The following is a 24,525-nucleotide window of genomic DNA, read 5'->3' as shown; positions in this document are numbered from 1 at the left end:
AGGGGATCCTTCGATCAGCGGTTGTATTTACGCGGCATGTAAATGAAGTAATCGTTTCGGGTCGCATGCAGGCATCTGCTCTCTCCCGTGCAAGTGTAATTGGCGTCGATACGTAATGTTCAGTAATTTCCGGCTTCCCATGGTAATGGCATTATCCGCCGGGTTAATTCACCGGCATGCCCTCGATTCCGACCGCTTAACGTTAGTTAGAATTGAATTTGACACCCCTCCGCACCCTCTCTCTCTCTCTCTCTCTCCCTCTGTCTCTGTCTCTCTCCCTCTGTCTCTGTCTCTCTCTCTCTCTCTCTCTCTCTCTCTCTCTCTCTCCCTCTGTCTCTGTCTCTCTCTCTCTCTATCTCTGTCTTTGTCTATTCCGCTATCGACAATGTCTGCCAACCCTTTCTCGCAGCGGCAGCGTTCTAGCAAGATGGTGTACGGTGCAAGGGGTGTACGTATAGTCGGCGCACAGTATAGTGGCGCAGCGAATCCTTTGTCACCTCGCGTGGCCCGCGGGACACACCAAAAGCTGACATTACGTTTATTGGACGGCCGGGTAAGTTCGAGGCTTGCTCCCGAGGAGCAGTCAATTACGATAATGTCGCTGGCTTCCGGTCTGACCAACCTGGCTTCCGGTAACCTCGATCGCGAGCTATAGAGCCCTTCGGAACCCGAACGATCTCGGGATTCTCGGCTTAGCCGATGGAGGAGCGGCCGGTGGAGCTGCTCTTCGCGTTCGAATTGATTCGAATTGACCTTTTGGGTGGTGAACTGTTTTTCTATTTTACTTCGGAGCTTGACAAAACATTGTATCATTGCATACCCATAAATAAGCAACTATTGGCTAAGCAAAGTTAATGTCTAGTGTGGCTTCGCATAGGACCGGAAAGGGTTCGTTGCCATCCTAAAGTGCGAGCTTTCAGCATCAACTTGAGCCTTCGAGGGTTCAAAAATACCTACAAGAATATATTTTAAAATTGACTCGAATGACTCCTTTAAATTCCAATCGTCTCTCTCTCTCTCTCTCTCTCTCTCTCTCTCTCTCTCTCTCTCTCTCAGTTATTAGTCCAGATCGATCGATTTCTCAACGTGACATCCAATTTCTCTACAAGCTCTAAATGGAACAAAATCGTATTAAGCAGAAATAAGTTAGTAGAAATAGGAATAGGAATATTTAAGAAAAGAAGAGAAAGAAAATTCCCACTTACAGTATACGTGTGCCACATTGAAATCAATGCTCAAATATTGACAGCAGGAAACCAGAATTCTATTTCAATTCGAGAAAAAGTGGATGTCGTTCATATTCGTGAAAAATATGAATAGCTAGAAACATTCATTCGCAGACCCAACCTCGAGGACCACTTCTACCCTCGAAATGCAAATAATCACTGCTAAAAAAAAAAGAAAGAAAAGAGTGGAGCATCGAAGAATCTTTCGAGCTTCACGGTATGCAAATCTCCATTGAAATCGTAGAGCATTCCTTACGTAGCATCGCTCGCGAGTGTCCTTTGCATTATTTGAGACCTCGAGGTGTTTCGTAACGAGAGCAGAGACCTACATCTCAAAGCATCGTTCGTTAAGGAGACACGTTGCCTCCCCCTCGTTACGTATTTTAATTTCGCGTAAATGAATCTAACGAATCGCTGCGCTGCTTCACGCTTCACTTAAAAAAAAAAAAAAAAAAAAAAAACGAAAAAATATACACACAGGACGGAAAATGAAAGAGAAAGAGAGGGACGGACTATAGCTGGCGGGGCGTAATGCGATGCACGGGGAAATTGAAAAATTCAAGCGTATCGTGCTCGGAAACGGAATTTATTAAAGGCCGATATCAATTGCAGCGGCCATCGATAATTTTCGCGTGGCCGAGACTGAAATTCGACGCGTGCACACGGTGAAATACGACGAGACACGTATCCGCGGGAAATTTGCATTTTCATTCGATCTATCGCAATCCCCGTTAAATATTTTACGTTGCGGCCTCGTAAATTTACCCGGCGGAGTGTCGCTTCATTCGTCAAATTTTGTCAAATAAAACCGAGTATTTTCGCGGGCTCGGACAAAAGTTGTCGAGCAACTTCAAGCTGCTACAGTGTTGCCTACAGTAAGAAAGCAAATCATTGTTCAACAATTTCTATGAAAAAAAGTTGTTATCCGCACAATCAAAATCCTAGCACACTGTCGCTAAATTCTTCGATCTAGCTCACTCCGGGCCGAGTTACGATTCGAGAGGCTGCGCTTTATGATTAGGCGAAATTTAGAGTGCGACCGGGTCGCAAATACAGCCGGTGGACTCGCGGCGTTAACTTTTACGGCGGTTTCGGGCGTTCTCGCCGTACTTGTTCTACGCTCGGCTTCGGATCCGCTTCGGATCCGCTTCAGATCCGCTCACGGGTCGCGCGGTGCAGCGCGGCGTCTCTGTTCCGCCAGGTTTACGGCGCAATAAAACGGAATATCGCGGGCGCAAGAAATACTGCGATAGAGTCACGTCGGAACTGTTAGGCTACTATATCGTTGCACGTGGCCGCGCCGCGCCGGCTCTCTCAAGGAGAAATTAGCGACAAAGTATGTGCTCGCGCGTACCGCAAGGATCTATGATAATTTTTCGCGTGCTGCACTTGTGGTCGGCACATTGCCGCCGTTTAAACGTACATTGCTAGACGCTGGATTTTATGGCTTTATGAGAAGAACAGTTACGTGCAATTCGAAAGGTACATGTAATAGTGGAAAGAGTTTTCATGGTGGCTCTGTTGATAAAATTTCAAGATTTTCAAATTTTCTTTCAATTTTCTTGTAGAGCATAAAAAGACTAATCCAACGATTATAAGGACCGTACCGTTTCGATCATTCAATCTCGAGATATTCGTGTCTGAAAGATTGAAACGAAAAAAAAACATTAATCATTCAGACACGAATATCTCGAAATTGAATGGTCGTAACAGTATGGTCCTTATAGTCGTAGGATTCGTCTTTTCATTCTCTACAAGCACGTGCAAGAAAAAACATAAGGTTCCATAAAAAAAAATACCGATGACCTTAAAGTCTCTTAAACGTATACTACAGTCTTATGTACTTCTTGAAATAGAACAACTCGGTCTCGAGGAGTTTTTTTTTGTAACAGTAAACGAGGTAGGCGTTGAGGGGATCTCATTCAGGTGAGAGGCTACGTATAGTGATTCGCGTGACTCGCATGATCGTCCGGTCGTGAAACTCGCCGGGAATTGAGCAGGTGAGAAATTTCGCGCTGATTCAGCGAGAGACTCACTCGGCTAGCAGTTCCTCTAGAAACTGTTTCGGGATTCTGCTGGGCCACGGTTCAGGGAAATGCGAGCCGATTGCACGTGTATCCAATCTTGTGCTATACTCGAAGATCAGGATTATCGAGAGTTCGATTATAGTCCGCATGAAATTGGGAGAGGCCGTGTAAAATTGCATTGAGTTGTCGTAAAGATCCGTTTTAATTTTACCTGTGTAAGCAATGCTAATTTGTGCATGAAAATTAATCATAAACAAATAAATTTTTAAAATTCATAGACGATTTAGATGATTTTATTTTTTCTCCTTGTTGGTGTAATTTTTGCGGCATTTTTGCCATAAATGTATAAGACCCTTCAATCTAGTAATGGCATAAAAGTTCAGGCCAGTGAACGTCATAAAGAAAATCTTTCCTCTGCTTCGTTTCAAAGCTCAATTATTAATTCGACTACAAGTGTCTTTCTACAACCGTGAATTACTTCGATAGCGATGAACGGTCAGTAACAATTAAGCGCTACGGCGAGTACAGCTTTCGTAATCGAATCAATTATTACATTTTAATCACCGTGAACAATCGGATTACATTTTGGCCAACTCTGAACGAAACTATTATATCTTCTCGATAAGGAAGTATCGAACGGATAAAGGAAGTCTAAGTAGCTCATTGAACTGTGGAAAGAAGTTTGTCTTCGATGTACCACTGATTGAAACACCTTGATAGATTTAAAAAATTCTAAAAAGAAGATTTTTATTTATAACTATTATTGGATCTTGTAAAGCAATTATTCAACAAATATTGGAAATTTTATTATCCCAAAACAATGAAATTCTAAACGCGTAAATGCAAGCTTAAAGCGCAGAGCATCGGAATTTATTAAATAACATATTGCATTGTTTACAATCAGTGCTAAAAATTCATGTTTAAGAATGAACGAATAGTCTGCGATTTCTCGAAAATTTTGAAGTTTCCACAGACGTAGGTAGTCATCGCTCGCATAGTTTCTCGGTAATCCATCGATTATGCGAATCGCCGCGAGCAGTTCTAGCTTCCCAGAGGAAAATTGAGCAATTACACATTGCGTGAGGTCGAGTTCCTTAGAAACGGAAACTTCCCCGGTTTGACGTCGTTCGATTCGTCAAACTGCAAACATCTTCCTCGATCCTCGCACACATGATGACACGATGCATCGTATATACACGGTGAGCCTCTAAACTACCTCAAATTACTCACAACTTACGCGTACTTGCTGGATAAAAAAATGTTTCAAACGAGAATTCTTTGGCATCGGGTTTGACGTACAATGAGATCATGGTGGCATTTTGATGAAGCGTGAAACTACACTCACATAGAAGAAACCCATATACGTATACGAACCTGCAAGGGTTCACGGGGCCTCAAACTGACGCTTCAATATCTCAATGAGCAATTCAGAAGTGGTCAATTTGGTTTCCTAAATGTCCAATCCAGGACTGTGTGGTCTCCAAAATGGCTATTTTTACGTTATCGTGGAGTAATTTGTGATATTCGGCGGCATACTGCCTGTCACGAGGCGTTCGAAGCAAGCGTGACGTCACAAGATGGCCGCCGCTGAGAGATTTTCTTAATATCGAGAGATTTAGCATTCGTATCGAAAAAATAAGACCGTATAGTCCTAGCCAGGACATGTACAATGACGGTAATGTGTATTTTTAGTTGATTACTTACTTATTTAATCACGAAAAATGAGTCCACCTGAAACAGCATCTCGCGGTTCCGACATTTTTCACTACTAGCGCTACTGTCAGTTTCCAAGCAAAAACTGCACGACACGATAGAGTATGGTCGATAATGCAGGTCGATAATACAGGACAATACGGAATATAGGTTTACCTATGTACCATATAGGCTACAATTAAATTAACATATTTCTTATATTATTAAAAAAAAGTCTGTGGTTGAGAAAAAGTACGTTGTCCAATGCAACACTAAATTTATTGAAGATCGTCACAGAAAATTATAACCACACCACCTAACAGTCGAAAATCTTAATAATTAGCTTTGTCTATTGACCGTTCGCACGACTATAGCGTGACGATCAACTTCGTCATGGTGAAACCCAATGTGATGGTGACTTTCGGTGTTTGTACGAAGGTGTAACATTGAACCGCACGTCTCGAGAGAATATTTTAATTTTAATTTTAAGAAAGAATACTGAATCCTTAAAGTGGCATTAAGGTGTATAAAGGCAGAAATTAATAAGAACACAATGCATGCTCCTAACGCGAAAATGTGATACAGTTAGGTGACTCACCCTGTATGTGTACACATATACATAAGTGTCCAGGATCTTTGATCACGCAGTGCTTAGAGCGAACGACTATGAATAGCGAATCCGTGAGGTTCTTGCTTGCCGTGTTTGTTAGCGAGTTACGACTTACCACGAGCGAAAGTTACTTCAACCCCGGCCGTTTTGCAAGTGAGTCACGTCACGGTGATAACGTTAAATGATCGCCGCTTTGTTCGGTGGCCATCTTCTATATGCAAAAACGAGCTGCTGTCTGTCCAGTGTAAACTACGCGGCTCGAGACAATTTCGACCGGTCGGTGTATAAAAGTGATGAGAACGTTCCATAAACGTAACGTACAATTAACACCTCGCCACTCTTTAACACTAGACCTACGGAGCACTAAAAGTTACCATTTTACATTACTTTATAAAAATAATAAGAATTTTCTTTTAATAACATATACTCAAAGAAATAAATTTGTTGAATAATTCCTCATGGATGTATCTTTAGAATCTTAATAATTCTAAATTAAAAATATTAGAAAACCTAGTGTTAATAGAGAACAGAACTATTTAAATATTTCGGCCCAACAATTTCCGTCTTTTTGAGAAGCTAGAAGCGAGACTGAATACATAAAGATTGTGATTATTATTAATTTTTTGAATGTTGCAGTTGGTCGGAGTCGTGGAGAAAACACCAGAGGTTGCTTTTCACGATTTCTTCATCTAATTCTACTATACTGAAAACTGAAAAAGCTTTGGTGTTAAAAATATATTTTCCCTTGAAACAAAAGTTGTAGAACATTCATGTATATATTTTCTTATTAATAATTCTCTTCACTTGTTGCGCCCAGAAAAATTCTGAAGGTAGTCAGTACTTAAATGGTTCGGGGTTCCGGATTTTATCAATCTATCCGAACGAATCGGTTTTGTAAAGCAGCATCTTAAGAACCGACACAACTCACTGTGTACCTGCACACACGATTCCGAAATTGCACAGGATCGAGAAGCAGAACAGGGGATATCTACTAGCACCGTGGCAATCTTCACTTCGCGGTGTTTCTTTCCCGTGGCACGGCAGTCCGCCTATAAAACACCACCAATTGGTGGCAGTTGCAGTTTCGCTTAAAGCGGCGCGGATACCGCGGATTCGGCGAAATTACATTTCTAAGCGGAACCCGGCGTCCCCTGGAATAGCTTCCCGTGGCAAAACCGAAACGCGAAATTTACGAATATTAACGTTTATTCGCGGCACGATGCGACGCTCTGCTATCCGCGGTATCGCCGAAACTTTGCAGAAAGTTTCTGCTTTACGCCTTGGTATTGCGAAAACAAAGAACTGAGCAAAAAGAAGAGAGACAGAGAGCTGGCAAAGAGAAAAAATGAATAGCAATACTAGCAACACGAGGAGAGTGGTAGCAGAGAGATGAGAGAGCGAGAGAGAGAGAGAGAGAGAGAGAGAGAGAGAGAGAGAGAGAGGGAGAGAGAGAGAGCTAGCACAGAGAAGAGATATATAGCCAATATAGCAAAGAGAAGAGATATGTAGCAAATATAGCAAAGAGAAGAAAGAGAGCTAGTAGAGAGCTTTTCTATATAGCAAAGATAACAAAGAGAAGAGATATACAGCAAATATAGCAAAGAGAAGAGAGGGAGCTAGCAAAGAGCTCTTTTATATAGCAAAGATAACAAAGAGAAGAGATATATAGCAAGTAAAGCAAAGAGAATAGAGGGAGCTGGCAAAGAGCTCTTTTATATAGCAAAGATAACAAAGAGAAGAGATATATAGTAAATATAGCAAAGAGAGAAGATATATAGCAAATATAGCAAAGAGAAGAGATATGTAGCAAATATAGCAAAGAGAAGAAAGAGAGCTAGTAGAGAGCTTTTCTATATAGCAAAAATAACAAAGAGAAGAGATATGTAGCAAATATAGCAAAGAGAAGAAAGAGAGCTGGTAGAGAGCTTTTCTATATAGCAAAAATAACAAAGAGAAGAGATATATAGCAAATAAAGCAAAGAGAATAGAGGGAGCTGGCAAAGAGCTCTTTTATATAGCAAAGATAACAAAGAGAAGAGATATATAGTAAATATAGCAAAGAGAGAAGATATATAGCAAATATAGCGAAGAGAATAGAGGGAGCTAGCAAAGAACTCTTTTATATAGCAAAGATAACAAAGAGAAGAGATATATAGCAAATATAGCAAAGAGAAGAGTGGGAGCTAGCAGAGAACTTTTCTATATAGCAATGATAGCAAAGAGAAGGGAGGGGGCTAGCAGAGAGCTTTTCTATATATCGAAGATTGCAAATAGAAGATATATATAGCACAGATAGCAAAGAGAAGAGATATTTGGCAAATATAGCAAAGAGAAGAGATATATAGCAAACATAGCAAAGAGAAAAGATATATAGCAAATAGAGCAATGAGAAGAGAGGGAGCTAGCAGAGAGCTATTCTATATATCGAAGATTGCAAATAGAAGATATATATAGCACAGATAGCAAAGAGAAGTCATATGTAGCAAATATAGCAAAGAGACGAGAAGGAGAGGTAGCATAGAGAAGAAATAGAGAGTAGAGAGAAGAGATAGATACCAAAGAGTAGAGAGAGAGAGAGAGAGAGAGAGAGAGAGAGAGAGAGAGAGAGAGAGAGAGAGAGAGAGCGAGAGAGGGAGAACTAGGGGAGAGGAGAGAGAGAGTAGGGAAAGGAGGCAGAGGTTGAAAAAGGGGAACAATGGAAGAAGCAGGAGCAGGTGGGGGTAGAAGAAAAAGGAGCGAACGGATATGGAAGAGGGAGGAGCCTCGGTGCATGCATCGGCGCAATTTGCTCCCAGCTTCCAGATAATGATTTAATTTGCCACGGCCTGGCAGATTTATGACGGCAAGCCTAGACCACGTCCACCTGCGAACCGCGGGCGAAGAACTGCGAACACCGAACGCACACCGCCCTATATTGTATAAGATCACCCGTGAGAACACCTTCCACGTAAATTCAAACCACTTTTTGCAAGCCCGTGTGACGCTCGTCTAGTAAACTCACCCGTTATCCCGAGACTAACATAATACTTGCAAGATGCTGCCGGGATCAGCGGTACATAGCTGGTGCGCAGTATAATTTATTAATCGTGGGATCCTCATTTATTAATTGTGCGACTCTGACGGAGAATATCGGGCTTAGCGAGCTAACAGTGAATTATTAAATATAGGGATTGTAGTGGTGGCTAGTGGAAATGTCAATACGGACTGCGCCAGTAATTACATACTTTCGGCGGAAGTATCTCCGTTATTTTTAATAGGGTATTGTTAATTTTGGAACGCTCTAAAGGTCGTCCTCCTTACATTATTAGTATATTACTTAGTCTTTTTCATTTCTAATGCGATGTTATTAAATTTAAGAATACCCTGGCATAGCAATGATTAGTCTTCTTAAAAGTGGATCGTTTCTAGAACTATTCTCATTTCTATTTTGATAGATACTAATCAAATAAATATTTCAATTTTCTAATAGTAAGATAGAGAATCAGGAAATGTTCTCCATAATGTTTATAAAATACCTTGCACAACATGGAGATTCGCATAAAGGTCCATGGACCGTTTAATGAGGAATAAGAATCAGTGAAATGAGTGTGTTCATAGTCAGACCACGCGCGCGAACGGCAAACGAAGCAACAGAGTGAACAGAATTACCAAGACATTCTCTCTCTCTCTCTCTTTCTCTCTCCCTGCGACTAGCGGAGAGCTCGCTATAAATTCCGTGGGAATAAATTTGCTTCGAGAAGGTACAATTAGTAATCATTTATAATTGCATGCTATCTGCGCGGCAACCTTATAAACACGATGTATCGTGCGCGATTCGTTTTAACGATCGCGTGTGTTTTCTTTGAAATTCTCCTGGCTGCCGCCGCATACGCTAACTTTAGCATACACGTTATCTGGCACGTAACGCCGTGAACGGCCGAAGATAAAGCGCGAGAAAGACGCGACGGAAGATCGAAAGTTTGTCGGAGGAAGACAGATAGCCGCGCCATCGGATTATTTTAATAATATCGCGATGAAACGCCCACTTCCGCTCGGGAACAGTTAATTGATAGTGATGTGGATGTTGGAATAATTTTAGAAAGTTAGAACCAGCCTTATTTTATTTTCTATTAATTATAAACTAAATGGTACAACCTCATATACTTTTTAGATTTAATATCACTACGATAAGAATAAAAATATCGCTGAAAATATTCAAATGATATCGATGTGGAAATTGAAATAATTCTCGAAAATTGAAGAAATCCAACATTTGGGTTCAGACATTCCAAATAAATTCAATAACACTGTGTTAGAAATAAAAAAGTTACTTTTGCTGGACATATTTAATTAATATTGTTACAGAAACTGAAATAATTCGACGTTTACTTTTCTATCCGTCATCGAGACGCAGTAAACAATTAACGTATAACATCTTACAAGTAAACGCGCGATAGACCAATGTAAATAAACAATTTTAATTAATTCTAAATTTTAATTAATTCTAAGGCCCAAAAGGCCCTGTATGCTACTCTTGTTCAAATCAATCAGACGATTTAACGTTTATACCTTTCTCGGTATTGACCACAAAAATTAGCGTCTAAACAATAAACAATATTAAACAAATAACGAGTAACAAATGCATAGAAACGTTACAGATTAATGTAAAAAATTTTCAATAATTACAAACACTGGTAACTTCAGCTGAAACCGATTATCCTACTCGAGAGGAAAATTCAAGTAGAGCATCCGTACGATTTGTCAGACGGTCCGCCATTCTGGCGTCCTATTCTACTTGCGGACTCTCGACAAGAACTTGTTAAGTGGTTACATACCTCTGGTGAGATGTGAAAACAATCGATTTTGCAAAATGGTATAGTTAGTACGCTCCTTCGGGAACACTCTGCCAAAGTTTGATTTGGAAATTCGTAAAACTGTTGGATTTACGGCTGCGAAAGTGCAGCGGTATAATGGTAACATTTGAAACTTTAAACGCCTTTTAAAAATGGAGTTTTAGAAATGAAGTTTCCGAAATTGGTGTCAGAGGTATCAAACAGACTATTGGACCAGTTTCGAGAAAATTTTGTAGTAAAATTTTGCAATCTTTAAAAAACACGTTCCACAACTGCATTCTTACACAAAGTGGATTTTTCGAACAAAAGAACTGGCATATTTAAATCAAAAATTGCATACTTGAGTTTCAATAGCACCGACTTTCTTAAAAATTGATTTTTACAAAATTGGATTCGACAATAGAGCAGTTCGTTTTGTCCAGTTTTCAATGGAAAATTGAAAAAAAAACCTGATCGTAAAATAAATCGTAGTGCAAGGGGTTAAATTTGAGGAATGGGCGAGTAAGAAAGAAAATGTAAGAAAATGTAAGAAAGCTCACCAAACCGTCGCAAGCAGACATCGCGACCCTGGAGTCCGGATGGCCATGAATGAAGCCCCGATAATGGCATTTGCTCGAGCGATTTTTCGGCCGGTTGCGCACGTGGAGCTCGCGTTTTCGTCTTTCGACGAGCATCCCAGGTCCAATGAAGTTGTCCACGGCGATCAGCTCGATATGGTACTCGTTACCGGCGACTGACAGCCGATAGTGAACCACTGGCCCATCCTCGTGATGGTGGTGGGTCACGTTGTGGGAGATAAGCTCGCCCCGGTGGCTCACTTTCCGCGGTATCACGACCTCGTGCGAGTGAACGTGCTCCTCTCTACTGTATATCCCTGGAACAGAATGGTCATAGTGAGTTCTGGTACTGTACTGTGACCACCGGCAACCATAACTGTTCCTCTAACCGAAGTCCCAACGAATTATAAAACTCTTGAATATCTTTACATTAAAACGACTAAAACATTTGTAATATGGACACAAGTGGGACATTTTCTCGGATCATCTTATTACCAGACTGCGGATCTCTGTGCAAAATAACAATTTTCTTCATTAAACCATCCGGAATGGGTTTGACCTTCACGGAGTTGATCGTCACGCTATAGTCGTACGAACGGTCAATAGACAAAGCTAATTATTAAGATTTTCAACAGATAGGGGGTATGGTTATAATTTCCTGTGACGATTTTCAATAAATTTAGTGTTTGCATGTACGATAGACAACGTCTGCATTGGACACGTACTTTTTCTCAAGCACAGACTTCCTTTAAGGCACAATTCGAAATATGCTAATTTAATTGCAGTCTATGTGGTACATAGGTAAACCTATATTGTCCTGTATTATCGACCTGCATTATCGACCATACTCTATCATGTCGTGCAGTTTTCGCTTGGAAACTGACAGTAGCGCTAGTAGTGAAAAATGTTGGAACCGCGAGATGCTGTTTCAGGAGGACTCGTTTTTCGTGTTTAAATAAGTAAGTAATCAACTAAAAATACACAGCACAGTTATTGTACATGTCCTGGCTAGGACTGTGCGGTCTTATTTTTTCGATACGAATGCTAAATCTCTCGATATTAAGAAAATCTCTCAGCAGCGGCCATCTTGTGACGTCACGTTTGCTTCGAACGCCTCGTGACAGGCAGTATGCCGCCGAATATTACAAATTACTCCACGATAACGTAAAAATAGCCATTTTTGGAGACCACACAGTCCTAGATTGGACATTTAGGAAACCAAATTGACCACTTCCGAATTGCTCATTGTGATATTGAAGCGTCGGTTTGAGGCCCCGTGAACCCTTGCAGATTCGTATACGTATATGGGTTTCTTCTATGTGTGTAGTTTCACACTTCCTCAAAATGCCACCGGCCCTCGTAATTGCAACGAGCAGACAGAAAGTTCTTTATTTCTTTAGTACTTTTAATAGATTGAAAGAATTTAATAGTGTCAGTATATTATTTTCAGTCTCCTTGCTATCTAAAACTGCACCTATCCAATTTTGTCATAAATCCATAAAATGCTTAAAACTTGCAGTGCGACTTTTCTTATGATAAGTGCTCGCATAAAATCAGTTCCAGTGTACGCATCATCATAATTTCAATAATCGCAAAATAAGAAATCTGAAATCGGTCAGTCGACTCAGCGTTGACTTGTCAGCGTTGAAAAGCGAGGAGTAATTTCCGGTGGATCAACCATCCCCGACACGCATAACATTGTATCATTTGATCGCGAGCGCGGGGGAGGAGACGAGATCGTATAATTCACGCCGGTTGCCACCGATATATTTCACCGGGTCGCTTTATAGTCGCGTCAAGATAGCTGTCCTAATGAAGCGGTAGCGAAACGTTCCCGTAATTATTTCTTTGAAATATCGTTTCGGCCAGTGGCGGGTGTCCGCAATCAATCACTCGCAGTCCTCCGTGACTCGCAATGCAACGAGAAACTGCAGTTGCATCGGCGTTCACCGGTCTGCCCACTTACGCGAGTAATAACAATTAAACGTTATCTTGCGTGGCTCGAGTGGAAACCGCCGCCGGTAAACAGTCAATAAATATATAACCTTGTTCTATCTGCAGGGTGCCCCTTCGCTGGAACGTTTCGAGATTTATCGCGAATTTCAAGGGAAACGTTCGCCTAACCGTTCCGAGCCGCCATTTTCTATTCGAATTCGAATAAACACTTTATTAATAAGGGAATAGCAAGAGATTATCTCATTTGCAAGAGACAAAGGCAAGACAATTTTTCTTCTTTTAATAATTTGTTACATTTACTGCCAAGTAAAATATATAGAGGATGCTCGTTCCAAATGTTTACACAAGTGATTATTTCTATAAGTGTCAGAGATATAAAGAAATGCACCAGACGAAAGTTGTATGGTCTCACGGCGGACATATTGTGATGACAATTGCTTGACCTTGAGACAGTGTACATTTTCTAGTGCAGTTCCTTGTAGGTCGAGACGTTCCCGAAACGCTACCTAAACATGTATTGATCATCAGTCATCTCCGAGTTATTAATTTTCAAAGTTAAAATCCTGTATTTTCTTATGAATCCTGTATCTTCTTGTGTGCTACGCGATATAAATATAAAATGTAAAACATTCTCTCTTGCAAATGGCAACATAGGGATAGCATTATAGTTTTCGAGTGAATATCTGCGCGAGAACTAACTGTACCTAGATTGCACGTAGCGAGTAAGAGATGAATATATCCCACGGACAGGCGCATTGTTGTCCATTTTTAAGACGTCACTCGCCATCATTAATTTTGCCATTTTACCAATAGAATTCCGATGATTCGTTCCAGGGAGGGAATTGAAATTTTCCCTCGTTCCCATACGATGCAGGCTAGTGCAGCCAACTGCAGACTGTACGCAACTGTATGCAGTTGGCGGAGCCCGCAAGATTCCGCGTTGGAATACCGCGGCGGCGCTAATGACATTAACATTTTCGCGTGAAATGTCGAATAATGATTACCGTTACTCGCCGGCCACAATCTCTCATTAATTCTCGTGTTCCGCTCAGCCAGAGACAGCCGAGACACTGTAATTTGTTCTTTTATTCCGCCTCATAGACCTCGTTATGAGGGGAACTCTTTCCTTGGTCCGTTGTGAATAGAATGGGAGAGAGAGAGAGAGAGAGAGAGAGAGAGAGAGAGAAACCGAGAGAGTCAAGGAATACTATTCACCGACGGTGTTGAATTCCTTTTTTTCAAGCGTGAGCAGCGCCGTTCCTTTCTGACTTTTCCTTCGTCGTTGCTCTCCTGGTTACATTCAAAGCTACACACCTCTGCCCCTTCCTTCTTTCTTTCTATTTTTCGTGTGACTACAGCATCTTCTGTCTTTTATTTCATGTACCACCTCGTTACGGGCTTGTTTCCGTCGTTATGGCGCGTCAGCTCAGCCAAAATTCGGCCAGGCCTAGAAACGCGCTGGAAATTTGTTAACACGCTGTCCTCGAATCGCAGAGATACTTCATATAATTTTATTTAATAAACAAGTACTACCACCTAACCCAGATCCAACCCCAGTCTTCTCTTCTAGAATTTTATTTCCTAAAACAATTCTTCCCGAATTTCTGTTATTATTCTGTTGAATATTGAGAAAGTTTGTGTAACCTGAACACAGTTAATAATAAAAACGAAGAGGTCAAATATAAAACTGGAAAGCCACTAAAAGAATTTAAGGATGTCGTTATATTATTTTCTATCATTCAAGACGATTAAAAACAGAAAATAAAATGTTAGATTTCTTCTAAGATATTCGACATTTCAAGGATTTATGTAATAGTATTTTTTCAAATGAAACTATATGACTTATTTTTTAGATGTTGTCGTAGAGCATAAGAAGACGAGTCGAACGACTATAATGATCATACTGTTCCGATCATTTTCTCCCGAGATACTTGTGTCTGAAAGCAACAAGTACCTCACCTTTCAGACACAAATAATTCGAGAATGAATAATCGAATCAATATGGTTGTTACACTTGTTGGATTCGTCTTTCTATGCTCCACAATAATATCTAAGAAAGAATACAAAGTTCCGTTAAAAAAAATTTCCATGACCTTGACATCTCGTTAGGAAATTACTCCGAGACAAATTTCTTTCCACGATCACATGTATCCCCGGAAATAGAGCAACTTTGTCTGGAAAATTTCTCTTCTAAAGCAACAAATAAGACAAATATTTCAGCAATGACATTTAACTGCGACACCCCGTGTACGTTTCTATCGAGCTTGTCTAACTAGAAAGAATACTACATTATACGATGTTGCAACAAAGAATGATGAATGAATAAAAGCGATAAAAGAGAGGCGATACTTCAGACCGCAAAGGGTTAGCAATCAATCGCTATATCGCGGTGCATTCAGGTCAAAAATGATGACGCTGTCGCAACGGTCAGCCACGAGCGCAGCATGAAAAGCGGCCCGTCGATTCCGCGACAAGCGACAAGCGACAACGCGACAACGCGACAAGCGACAAACGCGAGGGCGACCGGGCGACAGTTACGCGCGCCCGTAAAACTGGTGTAATAATTTCCGATTGATTTAATGGCGGCGGGACCGTTCCGAAGGCGACCGCCGCTGATTCGATTAAACGCGCCCGTTTCAGGGCTGCCATCGGTTTTCACTTTTTCCAACCCTGCCGCGCTCCGCGCGTGCTCGAATCACACTCTTTTTTTCTGTTTCGTTAAACGCTATGGCAACGCAATCTTAACGCGCGTCGAGAGAACGTTCTTGCGTGCAATTTGTCAACGCAACTGTCTGGCCGCCGATAAATCTCGATCGCAGATATGTGCGAGAGGTCGAAGGACGCTGAGGTGTCGCTGCAGTTTGAAAAGCGGTCTATGTGATATGTAACGCGTTCTGTCCGTTCGCGGTGTCGTAAACCGACCAGGCTGATAGATCACAACCTTGTTCCGGAAGAACTCTGTTTGCTGAATCTGTCTTTGTCGCTCGACTTCCGGTCCAACCCCGTGTACCGGCTCTTTGTAAATTTAATATCGATCCTCTTTCTCCTTCGTGTTTATTGTATGTTGATGAATATATGTCTGGCTTGAGTGAACCGTGTGTGATGGGTTAGCTTCGTTTGAATGTGTAGACAATTCTCAACCAGTGATTATGAAAAGTGGTCGAACAATGAAGTCCCAAATGAATTTATCTTTTCGTTCATTATTGAATTTTATTAGAATATGGATATAACATATACGTGGAATCCAACAATCAGAAATCCATGAAAAATTGGAAATTGACGGTAGCTGGATTCGAACCCTGGGCCGCCGTGGTGGCAGTTCGACCCCCATGACCATGAGCCACTGTGGTCTCCATTAGGATTGTAATAGTAAAGCGAGTACTTGTACAAAGTGTTTCGTTGAACAAGGACTCCTTAATGTCCTCGTTACTTGCGCCGATCCAAAAAATTGCAAGAGTCATTTCTCTTGCAATTCAAGGTCATTTCCACCTCTGTTTTTCAAGGTCGTCGACACGTTTTGCACATTAACGCATGTTTCTTTTTAAAATGCAACATTGTAGCAAGCGTCATCTTGCTCTTAATATATGTCTCGGCAGTCTAGCGAAACAAGTCCCCAACACTTCTAAACATTTTTTTTAAACCGTTCTCAAAGTTCAAGTTACCTTAAATGTCGCCGTACTTGTGCGTGGATGAAATAATGTTCAGGAACTAATTAAATAATGAAAATAGACCTATTAGTATATGTATAAAACATTAATTCAAAGAATTATAGAATGATTGGTTTCACTTCGAATTTCTGAATTTTGTCTTCGGAGCGGAGTCTCCGCACACGTAACTATCTAGAATGACTACTATTTTGGATTTTGACGCATTGAAGGGTTACGGGTTGAAATTTGAAAATATTCTATATTTGCCACGAAAAACGGGGTTTCAGCCGATTGTGCGCTGCAGGGTTAAACTCGTAGAGCCTCTGAGTTTTTTTTTCAGATGAATCTTAACTTTCTCAATTTGAAATTGTGACGTCCTGTGTCGGCGGCCCCGGCACGGGAACGCACGGTGAATTGTCGTCGGAAAAATCTGGAACGGCAGCGTCCGTGTTCCATTGAAGACGATGTCCGATCTCGGCATGCAGATCGGATCGCGACGACGTTAACTGTCAGCCGTGTTCTTACATGAAGACATATTACCGCAGCTGAACCGTGGCTGCTGCATTCCCGACGCACATGCCGCCGTCCTTTTCCGTCTCTCGTCCCGGGCAGAGGCTAACCACAATTATTCTATTAGAGCCGTTAGATCACCGTCGACAATAGTAATCGTCGTCGTGAGGAGAGGAGCGACGCGCGACGAGACGCCTATCGATCGGCGACTTTGACGAGCAACGATTTCCTACGACGCGATGGCATACACCACCGGTAGTTCGGTTGTTTACGAGCGCTTTTACGGTCGCTAATTCCGGGGACGAATCGACGGAAATCGATAACGAGTTTCATTTAATGGCCGACGCTCTTTTTGGTTTCACTGCGCCGACGGCGGTTTTTACGGGCCTTCCTCTCTCTCTCTCTCTCTCTCTCTCTCTCTCTCTCTATAGTTGTATCTTCCTCTTTCTCTAGCGTGCATCGATTCTTCCCTATATTTTCTATTTACCTCGTTCGCTGACCGATTAATTCGTTGTTTCGAGATTTTATTATATGACGATCGAGCTGCGACGCGGGCGAACGCGACGATTGCGGATTTTATGCTGCTGCTGACGCTGCGATAGTGTCTGAGTAGCAGCAATGTTCAGGGGATCTTTATGACCGCATAATTAGCCGGTGTAACTGGATGATTCAACTAACTTAGTCGGACGGACAGGTAGTTTAGCATTTGTATATGACGATCGGAATATATCATTATTGCGACATCAGACGGCACGCCAAACGTTTCGATTGGTAAATTCCATGCCAAATATGACAGGAAAATATTTTTTCACCGTCTGGCTCCGCGGTTCCTTGGCGCGAAAATATTTTCTTCCATTCAAACGAAGGTTGGAGAGCATTTACATATTTTTTGCAAGGTGATTTTCCCATTGGTCGTGGCACAAAAAAATTCTTGAAATTGCTAATGTACGAGTCAGTATTTTACGACTAGTTACGTGACATTTACTATATGAGTCACATTATTCCTGTATAATAAATATTTTCCTCAAAATGTATAAAGTCCGAAGAACTGTAACAGCACAGTTGTTTGCGCGACGTATGGTAAATATGTTATAAAAAGAGCAGACACGTGTTTCTAATTATCAGACTGTGGATCCTCATGCAAGATAAAAATTGTTTTGATCAATCCCGAGACGCAGAAGACAGATTGCAAATTCGTTTTTTCTTTAACGAACTTAATAAATTGAAAATAATATATCGACATCCCCGAACCGTTTTAATTGCTTTACTATTTTAAATTGCACCAACTCGTTTTCCCCAATGAACGCATAAAATCGGCGGTTCAGTAATTACAATATAACTCACCGGCGTAACAAGACAATGCACAACTTCCACAATCGCAGGAACAGAATCGATTAGATCGTCTAACAACGCGATGGCGAGACGGTTTCGCGCGGGCCAGTTCGTAAGGGAGGAACGGCGATAATTGAGTATCAGCCGATTTACACAGTTTATCGGTTAATTTCATCTGAACATTAATATCGGTGGGCGATCAGGCTGTTGGTAGGCTAAAGCTATCTCTCTCTCTCTCTCTCTCTCTCTCTCTCTCTCTCTCTCTTTCTCGGTGGCATCGATCTGACGCGGTGCAGTCTCGAGGAGAATTATTCGTGCGCGGTACGCAGCTTATTACGAGCGAACCGGAAACAGGATCTAAAATATATCCCCGAAATTCCGGCGGCTCTTCGCGCGTATAAATTCCCCGAAATGTATGCTCGTCGGCGAATGATTAATGCAAACGGCCGTAATTAATGACGCGCCGCAAAGACGTGGAATTATACGCGGGGATCGTCAACGGGATTATCGCGGGACAAACCGCTGAGCCGGACGCGGGCGCAGCTTGCGAAAAAATCGTTTCTATCCCGCGATTTCAATATACCGATGCGCCATTTGCATCTTTATCCTGGTAGAGGCGAGGGTAGAAATGTGAGACACCAAGGCTTTCACCGATACATACTTTTACTTTTCATCGTGCTACGTATACCAGTCACATTTTGTCCTCGGTGCGGTTAGCGTTAATGAATGTGAACAAAATGGTCGTATGAAACGTCCGAATTCTGAAATCAAAAAAAGCTTCGATTTGGGTTAGAAGAAGGATAATTCCGATTTGAAGGATACTCGAGGAGTCATGTGAATCACAGTACATTGTTTCCCAGTATCGTGGCACAGTGTACCCTCTCTCGCGACGTCTCAATCATTCTACAGTCTAGTAAACGCAGGCTTAAGTCTCATTGATCAGGGTATCGGGAATCCCGAAGTTCAATTATCCGGCACATCGAAGTAACGAGGGTTAAGCGTTGGGTTATCGAACGTTTACAGAGGATAATTATCCCGATCATCGTCCGAGATCCATCCCATCGATCTCCCTTCCGTTATGGAATAAAGCACGGACTCCCGTAAAATCCCAGCTGTGGAATCGATCGTCGGACAGAGAGAAGCTCCCTCGATCGAGATATCGATCTGGGCGGTGCGTTGGGGGGAGAAAAAAGGGGAACGCAAAAACGAATTTACCGGGGCTCGGTTTCCATGGGCGATCGGTTGGGTTAGATTGAAGGAGGAGAGGGTAAAAAATACAAAAGGATCTCCGATCGATCGATGGATCGACGACGACGGTGACGGCTGCGAACTGCCTCGCCGCTTTCCACGCTCGATACAGGTTTGCTGCGATGCGGATAAATGGCTGGAAAGAGAAAGAGAAAGAAAGAGAGAGGGAGACACTAGTGTGTTCGGTGAACGGTATAATCATCATTATCCTATTATCATTAAAGACGGAAAAATGGCGGGCGGACCAATCAGCGTGCGCCTCGAGCGAGTCGGGGTTAACTGCAGGTGGGGACTCGAATGAATACTCGGACCTCCCATACAGCCTCTACCTACTGCAAAGATCGTGTTCGCGATTCAGGACATATGGGTGCCGATGCCGATCCTTCCCACACCACGCTATAGAATACGTATAGCGTTGCATAGTATAGAACACCGCATCATGCTTGTACACGCACCTAGTTGCGTAGATACACTCGACTCGTTTAATTACGCCGAATAGGACGTCGACGACGACGCGGTGCTCTGCGGTGTCTCACGTGATTACACGCTACTTATATGCGCTCCCTCGGTTATTAATTAACCGATTCCACGCGATGACGCTCCTTTGTTCGCTCTTTACCGACCGCAGACTTTTTTTCCGATCGATGGGGACAATGCCGTCACGTATGCTGCTGTCTGCAGAATAATTCTGCTGGTTGCGCGAACGCCAGAATTTGATTTTGACATTCGATTGCTGGGCATGTCCGTCGCACTGCAAACAAGCATAATCGTATAAAAGAAAGTCACAGTGATGGTTAAGGGCAATTGTTTAGTGTGACGGTCAGTGACGGTCACCGGTGACCGGCGGTTCGCAGGGGAGAAAAATCCACCCTGACACTGTGTAAATACAGGAAAATTGCGTAAACGGAAAATCGAGTGACGGTCACCGGTGACCGCAGGGTGGAAATGAGAGAAAAACGGATAAACGATTTTATAATGACCATCGCCGATTACTATAGCGGTCCGAACAGAGAGAACTGTGCAAGTGGTAAATTCCATGACGGTCACCGGTGACCGGCACTTCGGAGGGGAGAAAAACTCACGTTGGCATTGTGCAAATAAAGGAAAATCATGTAAACGTCAAATCGAGTGACGGTCACCGGTGACCGCGCAGTGGAAACGAGAGAAAACCGGATAAACGATTTTGTAATGACTATTGCCAATTACTATAGTGGCGCAAACAGAGAAAATGGTGCAAGTGGTAAATTCTATGACGGTCACCGGTGACCGTCAAGCTGACGATAATGAAAAATACATGCTATACAAACTATATAAATATAAATAGAGGAAAGTCGTATAAACAGTGAATTTAGTGCCGGTCACTGATGACCGTCAATGTGCGTATAGAAGAAAAATCTTGGAACGTAAAATCCCAGGACGAACGTTGGTGGCCGTCACGGTATAAACAGAAGAAAATTGTGATAACGGTCTTAGTGACGGTCACTGGTGCCCGCCACACCGTTGAGCGTAATAATCTGCCTAGATTTCTATATAACATAAAATATTATATATCGAACTGAGAAATTTATCGTGCTGTCTAAAGATATATTTGCTGATTGTACGGTACCTGAACAAAGTGTAGAACATGTTTGACATGTATACACAGAAGCATAAATCGATTTTTGGGTAATACTTCAGCAGTGACGGATTGTTTTCGGAGAAAGTTTCAATCTTCCCAGAATAATAGCACCGAATGCCGGAATGCAGATCGATTCAAGATGCACGAACGAACGCGTCTAATGCACTCCAGTATCCGTCAAATAATTCCAATTTCCCGAGTCGGACTCTGCCGAGAGTTGACGTGAATGGCGTCCCGCCGAGTTACATTGATACCACCGACTGCCGCTGTTTTGACCGACAGCATTTGACGGAAACCAAGTTTGATCGACAACAATGCCCTCTCGGTGATTGCCCCTTTGTCGTCCGAAGATGGAGAGATGCACCGCAGAGCAGATGAAGCAACCGTTGCCAGTCTACTTAATTATTGCGTTATTGCATTTACGTACCATATATTGCAAAGTAATATTAACCACTGTTTCCCTTATGCAACGTAAAATAGTATCGTCAGTAACGTTTATATTTGAGAAACATCTGTTGTCTTTTTTTTTTAATGTTTCTAGGCGAAAATCAAATAATATTGTTAAAATTCTACGGGACAGAATGGTCAACAACGAAAGAAGAAATCAAATAAAATTGTCAAGCCTGAAAACAAAACATAAAATTCCCAAGATTCACAACAAAAAATACATTGAGAGGGCTCGAACGATCTTGCAGATCCTACAGATTTCATGCTTCGAAGTAGCAATTTTCAACCTTTTCCACAGTTGCACAGCAATTTGAGCAACAGCGTATTTCGCAACACTGCCCCCCAGTGGCAGAGGGTTCAGAGAAGGGCAGAGAGTCGTTCACCGAAGTGTGAGGGACGAACCTGGCTCTCGGTCGGTGGATCCGGAGGATCCATGGATCGTCGTATTCCGGTTCGGTTCGTGGTTGAGGGTTCGATTCCAGGAGTCAAAGTTATTAGGCGTCGGAGCGATACTTTATCGTCTTCTACCTGGCATTACGGTAGAAACCAGTTCCCCCGTCGCGTCGGATGACTCACTCGTGGGGCCCCATCGCCATCGGTCGGGGCCAATCTCGGGCCCGCAGTTCGGGCCCCGCAAAAATCCTTGCTCATTAGCATATGCCTACTTATCGAATTCATTAAGGTTCCCGCGATAGCCGCGGAAACACGTTGTAGCCCAGATACCTTCGGCCCCGCCCCCTTCGATCAGAGCCTAACCGTTTTTAATAAGCGCCTGCTCGAACGGGAACGCTCGTTTTCAGACGCTAATTGAACTTTTATAGTTATCTCGTTAGTCTCGATTACCCGTGCTGTTGCTCCTGCTGCTCGGAGCGAACCGCAGTGGATCGCAACGTTGCTTTAGCGGTTTGCAAATTTTTCCTTTGGGATTTTATTTTCCAATTTTTACAGTGGAAAAATTCAATGAAAATCGAAAGGGATCGGTTTGAGGGCAAATGGTTTTTGGTCCGGAGGTAATGTTTATTTAGAATATTTATTTGTACAGGCTTGTATAAATTCAGTTTCCATTGATCGAGATATTTTTTATTTTTATGCATTTATGCTTTATGAACATTTTCACGCTAGCATATAAAATCCAAAAGAATTTACTACGTCTTTTATTCAGTTTGGATTTACAAAGAAAATTTAAAAAGTTACCGGTAAAAATAAGATTTTACTTGACTTCACTCTCTTGAAATTTGTTCTAACAAATTGAAGAACTGACTTATGTGATCATTTTCATTATAATTTCATGATGCATAGTTTCTATCTCGAGTCCGCAGAATGGACAAAGACTGAAGTTAACCGATAGATCAGGTTACCTGCTTCAACGATTTTAATTTGTTAATATTTAATTGCATTCATTTTGAATCTTCATATTTAGGATGAAAGCATCAAAAGTTGCGATGTTTTTATAATAATGAGGATCTACCATCTAATTATAAATTATATGAACATGTCTTGATTATCGAGAACCAGTTTACCATAAGGATGCGATCATTGATTATCGATAAATTATCGATATGTTATTGATACTTAACGATATATCGATAATATCTTTAAGATGTTGAGGTACATGGAGTATTTATTTCGATACTGTCAATATATCGATACATCGACAACAACTTCACATTATCGACGTATCGAAATGTTGACAATGCTTCGATATTTTTCGATATATCAATACTTCCGAATTTGGAATACTGTATTGTCGATGTATCGATACATCGATAACAACTTCACTTTGTCGCTGTATCCAAGCGTTGATAAAGCTTCGATATTTTCCGATATATCGAAAAATCGATAATTTCCGAATTCTGAATACTGTATTGTCGATGTATCGATATTTTCCGATATATCGAAAAATCGATAACTTCCGAATTCTGAATACTGTATTGTCGATATATCGGTATTTTTCGATATATCGAAAAATCGATCACTTCAGAATTCTGAATTCTGTTTTGTCGATGTATCGATACATCGATAGCGACTTCACTTTATCCACGATCGAAGCGTTAATAATGCTCCGCTAGTTTCCGATATATCGAAAAATCGATAACTTCCGAATTTGGAATACTGTATTGTCGATGTATCGATACATCGATAGCGACTTCACTTTGTCCACGATCGATGCGTTAATAATGCTCCGCTATTTTCCGATATATCGAAAAATCGATAACTTTCGAATTCTGTATTCTGTTCTGTCGATGTATCGATACATCGACAAGTGAATAATTTTGAATATTGTCGGCGCGTCGAGGCGTCCATAACAATTCGATATAACCAATATTTATCGGTGACTACATCGCCAGTCATATTTCTGCCGTTTAATTGGCAATTCCGCGACCAGGTAATACAATTCAGTTGCGCATTTCGTACACCGAATACAGAATACAGGAAATGAAATAGATAGTCGCCGGTCTAATGCGCAGTCTTTTGTTGGGCCCCGGTCAAACAGCATAATTTCGCGCGAATGTTTTCGTAATATGTACATACCGTGGCACACACGTTGATCCCGGCGCGGCGATATTGCGATAGCCCGATTACTCGGGGGGTTGTGTGCGCTGAAATTATCGTTGCCGTGGCGGAGGACGGAGAGGGTGGTTGATACACGTCCGCGTTTGGTGGTGGCAGTGCAAAGTTCACATTGTACGTAATAGTCAGTGAAACGCATATACCACTGTACCAGTGCAGTGGTTCAGTTTCTCGGCAGAAATCTGTTTGTACTCGGACACGTGTTCATTTACAAACGCCCTATGGCGCATGGCGGATGGCGCATGCCACGGC

General features: G+C 41.9%; 1 protein-coding gene across 2 annotated transcripts in view; it reads right to left on the bottom strand.

The window, feature by feature from the left end:
• LOC143355447 (A disintegrin and metalloproteinase with thrombospondin motifs 7) overlaps positions 1-24,525 on the bottom strand; it is a 105,563-nt gene that overhangs the window by 41,662 nt on the left and 39,376 nt on the right. For both annotated transcript variants that reach the window (XM_076790253.1, XM_076790252.1), the window contains exon 3: positions 10,927-11,261. In XM_076790253.1, coding sequence (XP_076646368.1) covers positions 10,927-11,261 — 335 coding nt within the window. The remainder of the gene's footprint in view (positions 1-10,926; positions 11,262-24,525) is intronic.

This window comes from Halictus rubicundus, chromosome 7 (genome assembly GCF_050948215.1).
Source record: "Halictus rubicundus isolate RS-2024b chromosome 7, iyHalRubi1_principal, whole genome shotgun sequence".
Lineage (NCBI taxonomy): Eukaryota > Metazoa > Arthropoda > Insecta > Hymenoptera > Halictidae > Halictus > Halictus rubicundus.
This window is presented reverse-complemented; position numbering and strand designations above follow the sequence as displayed.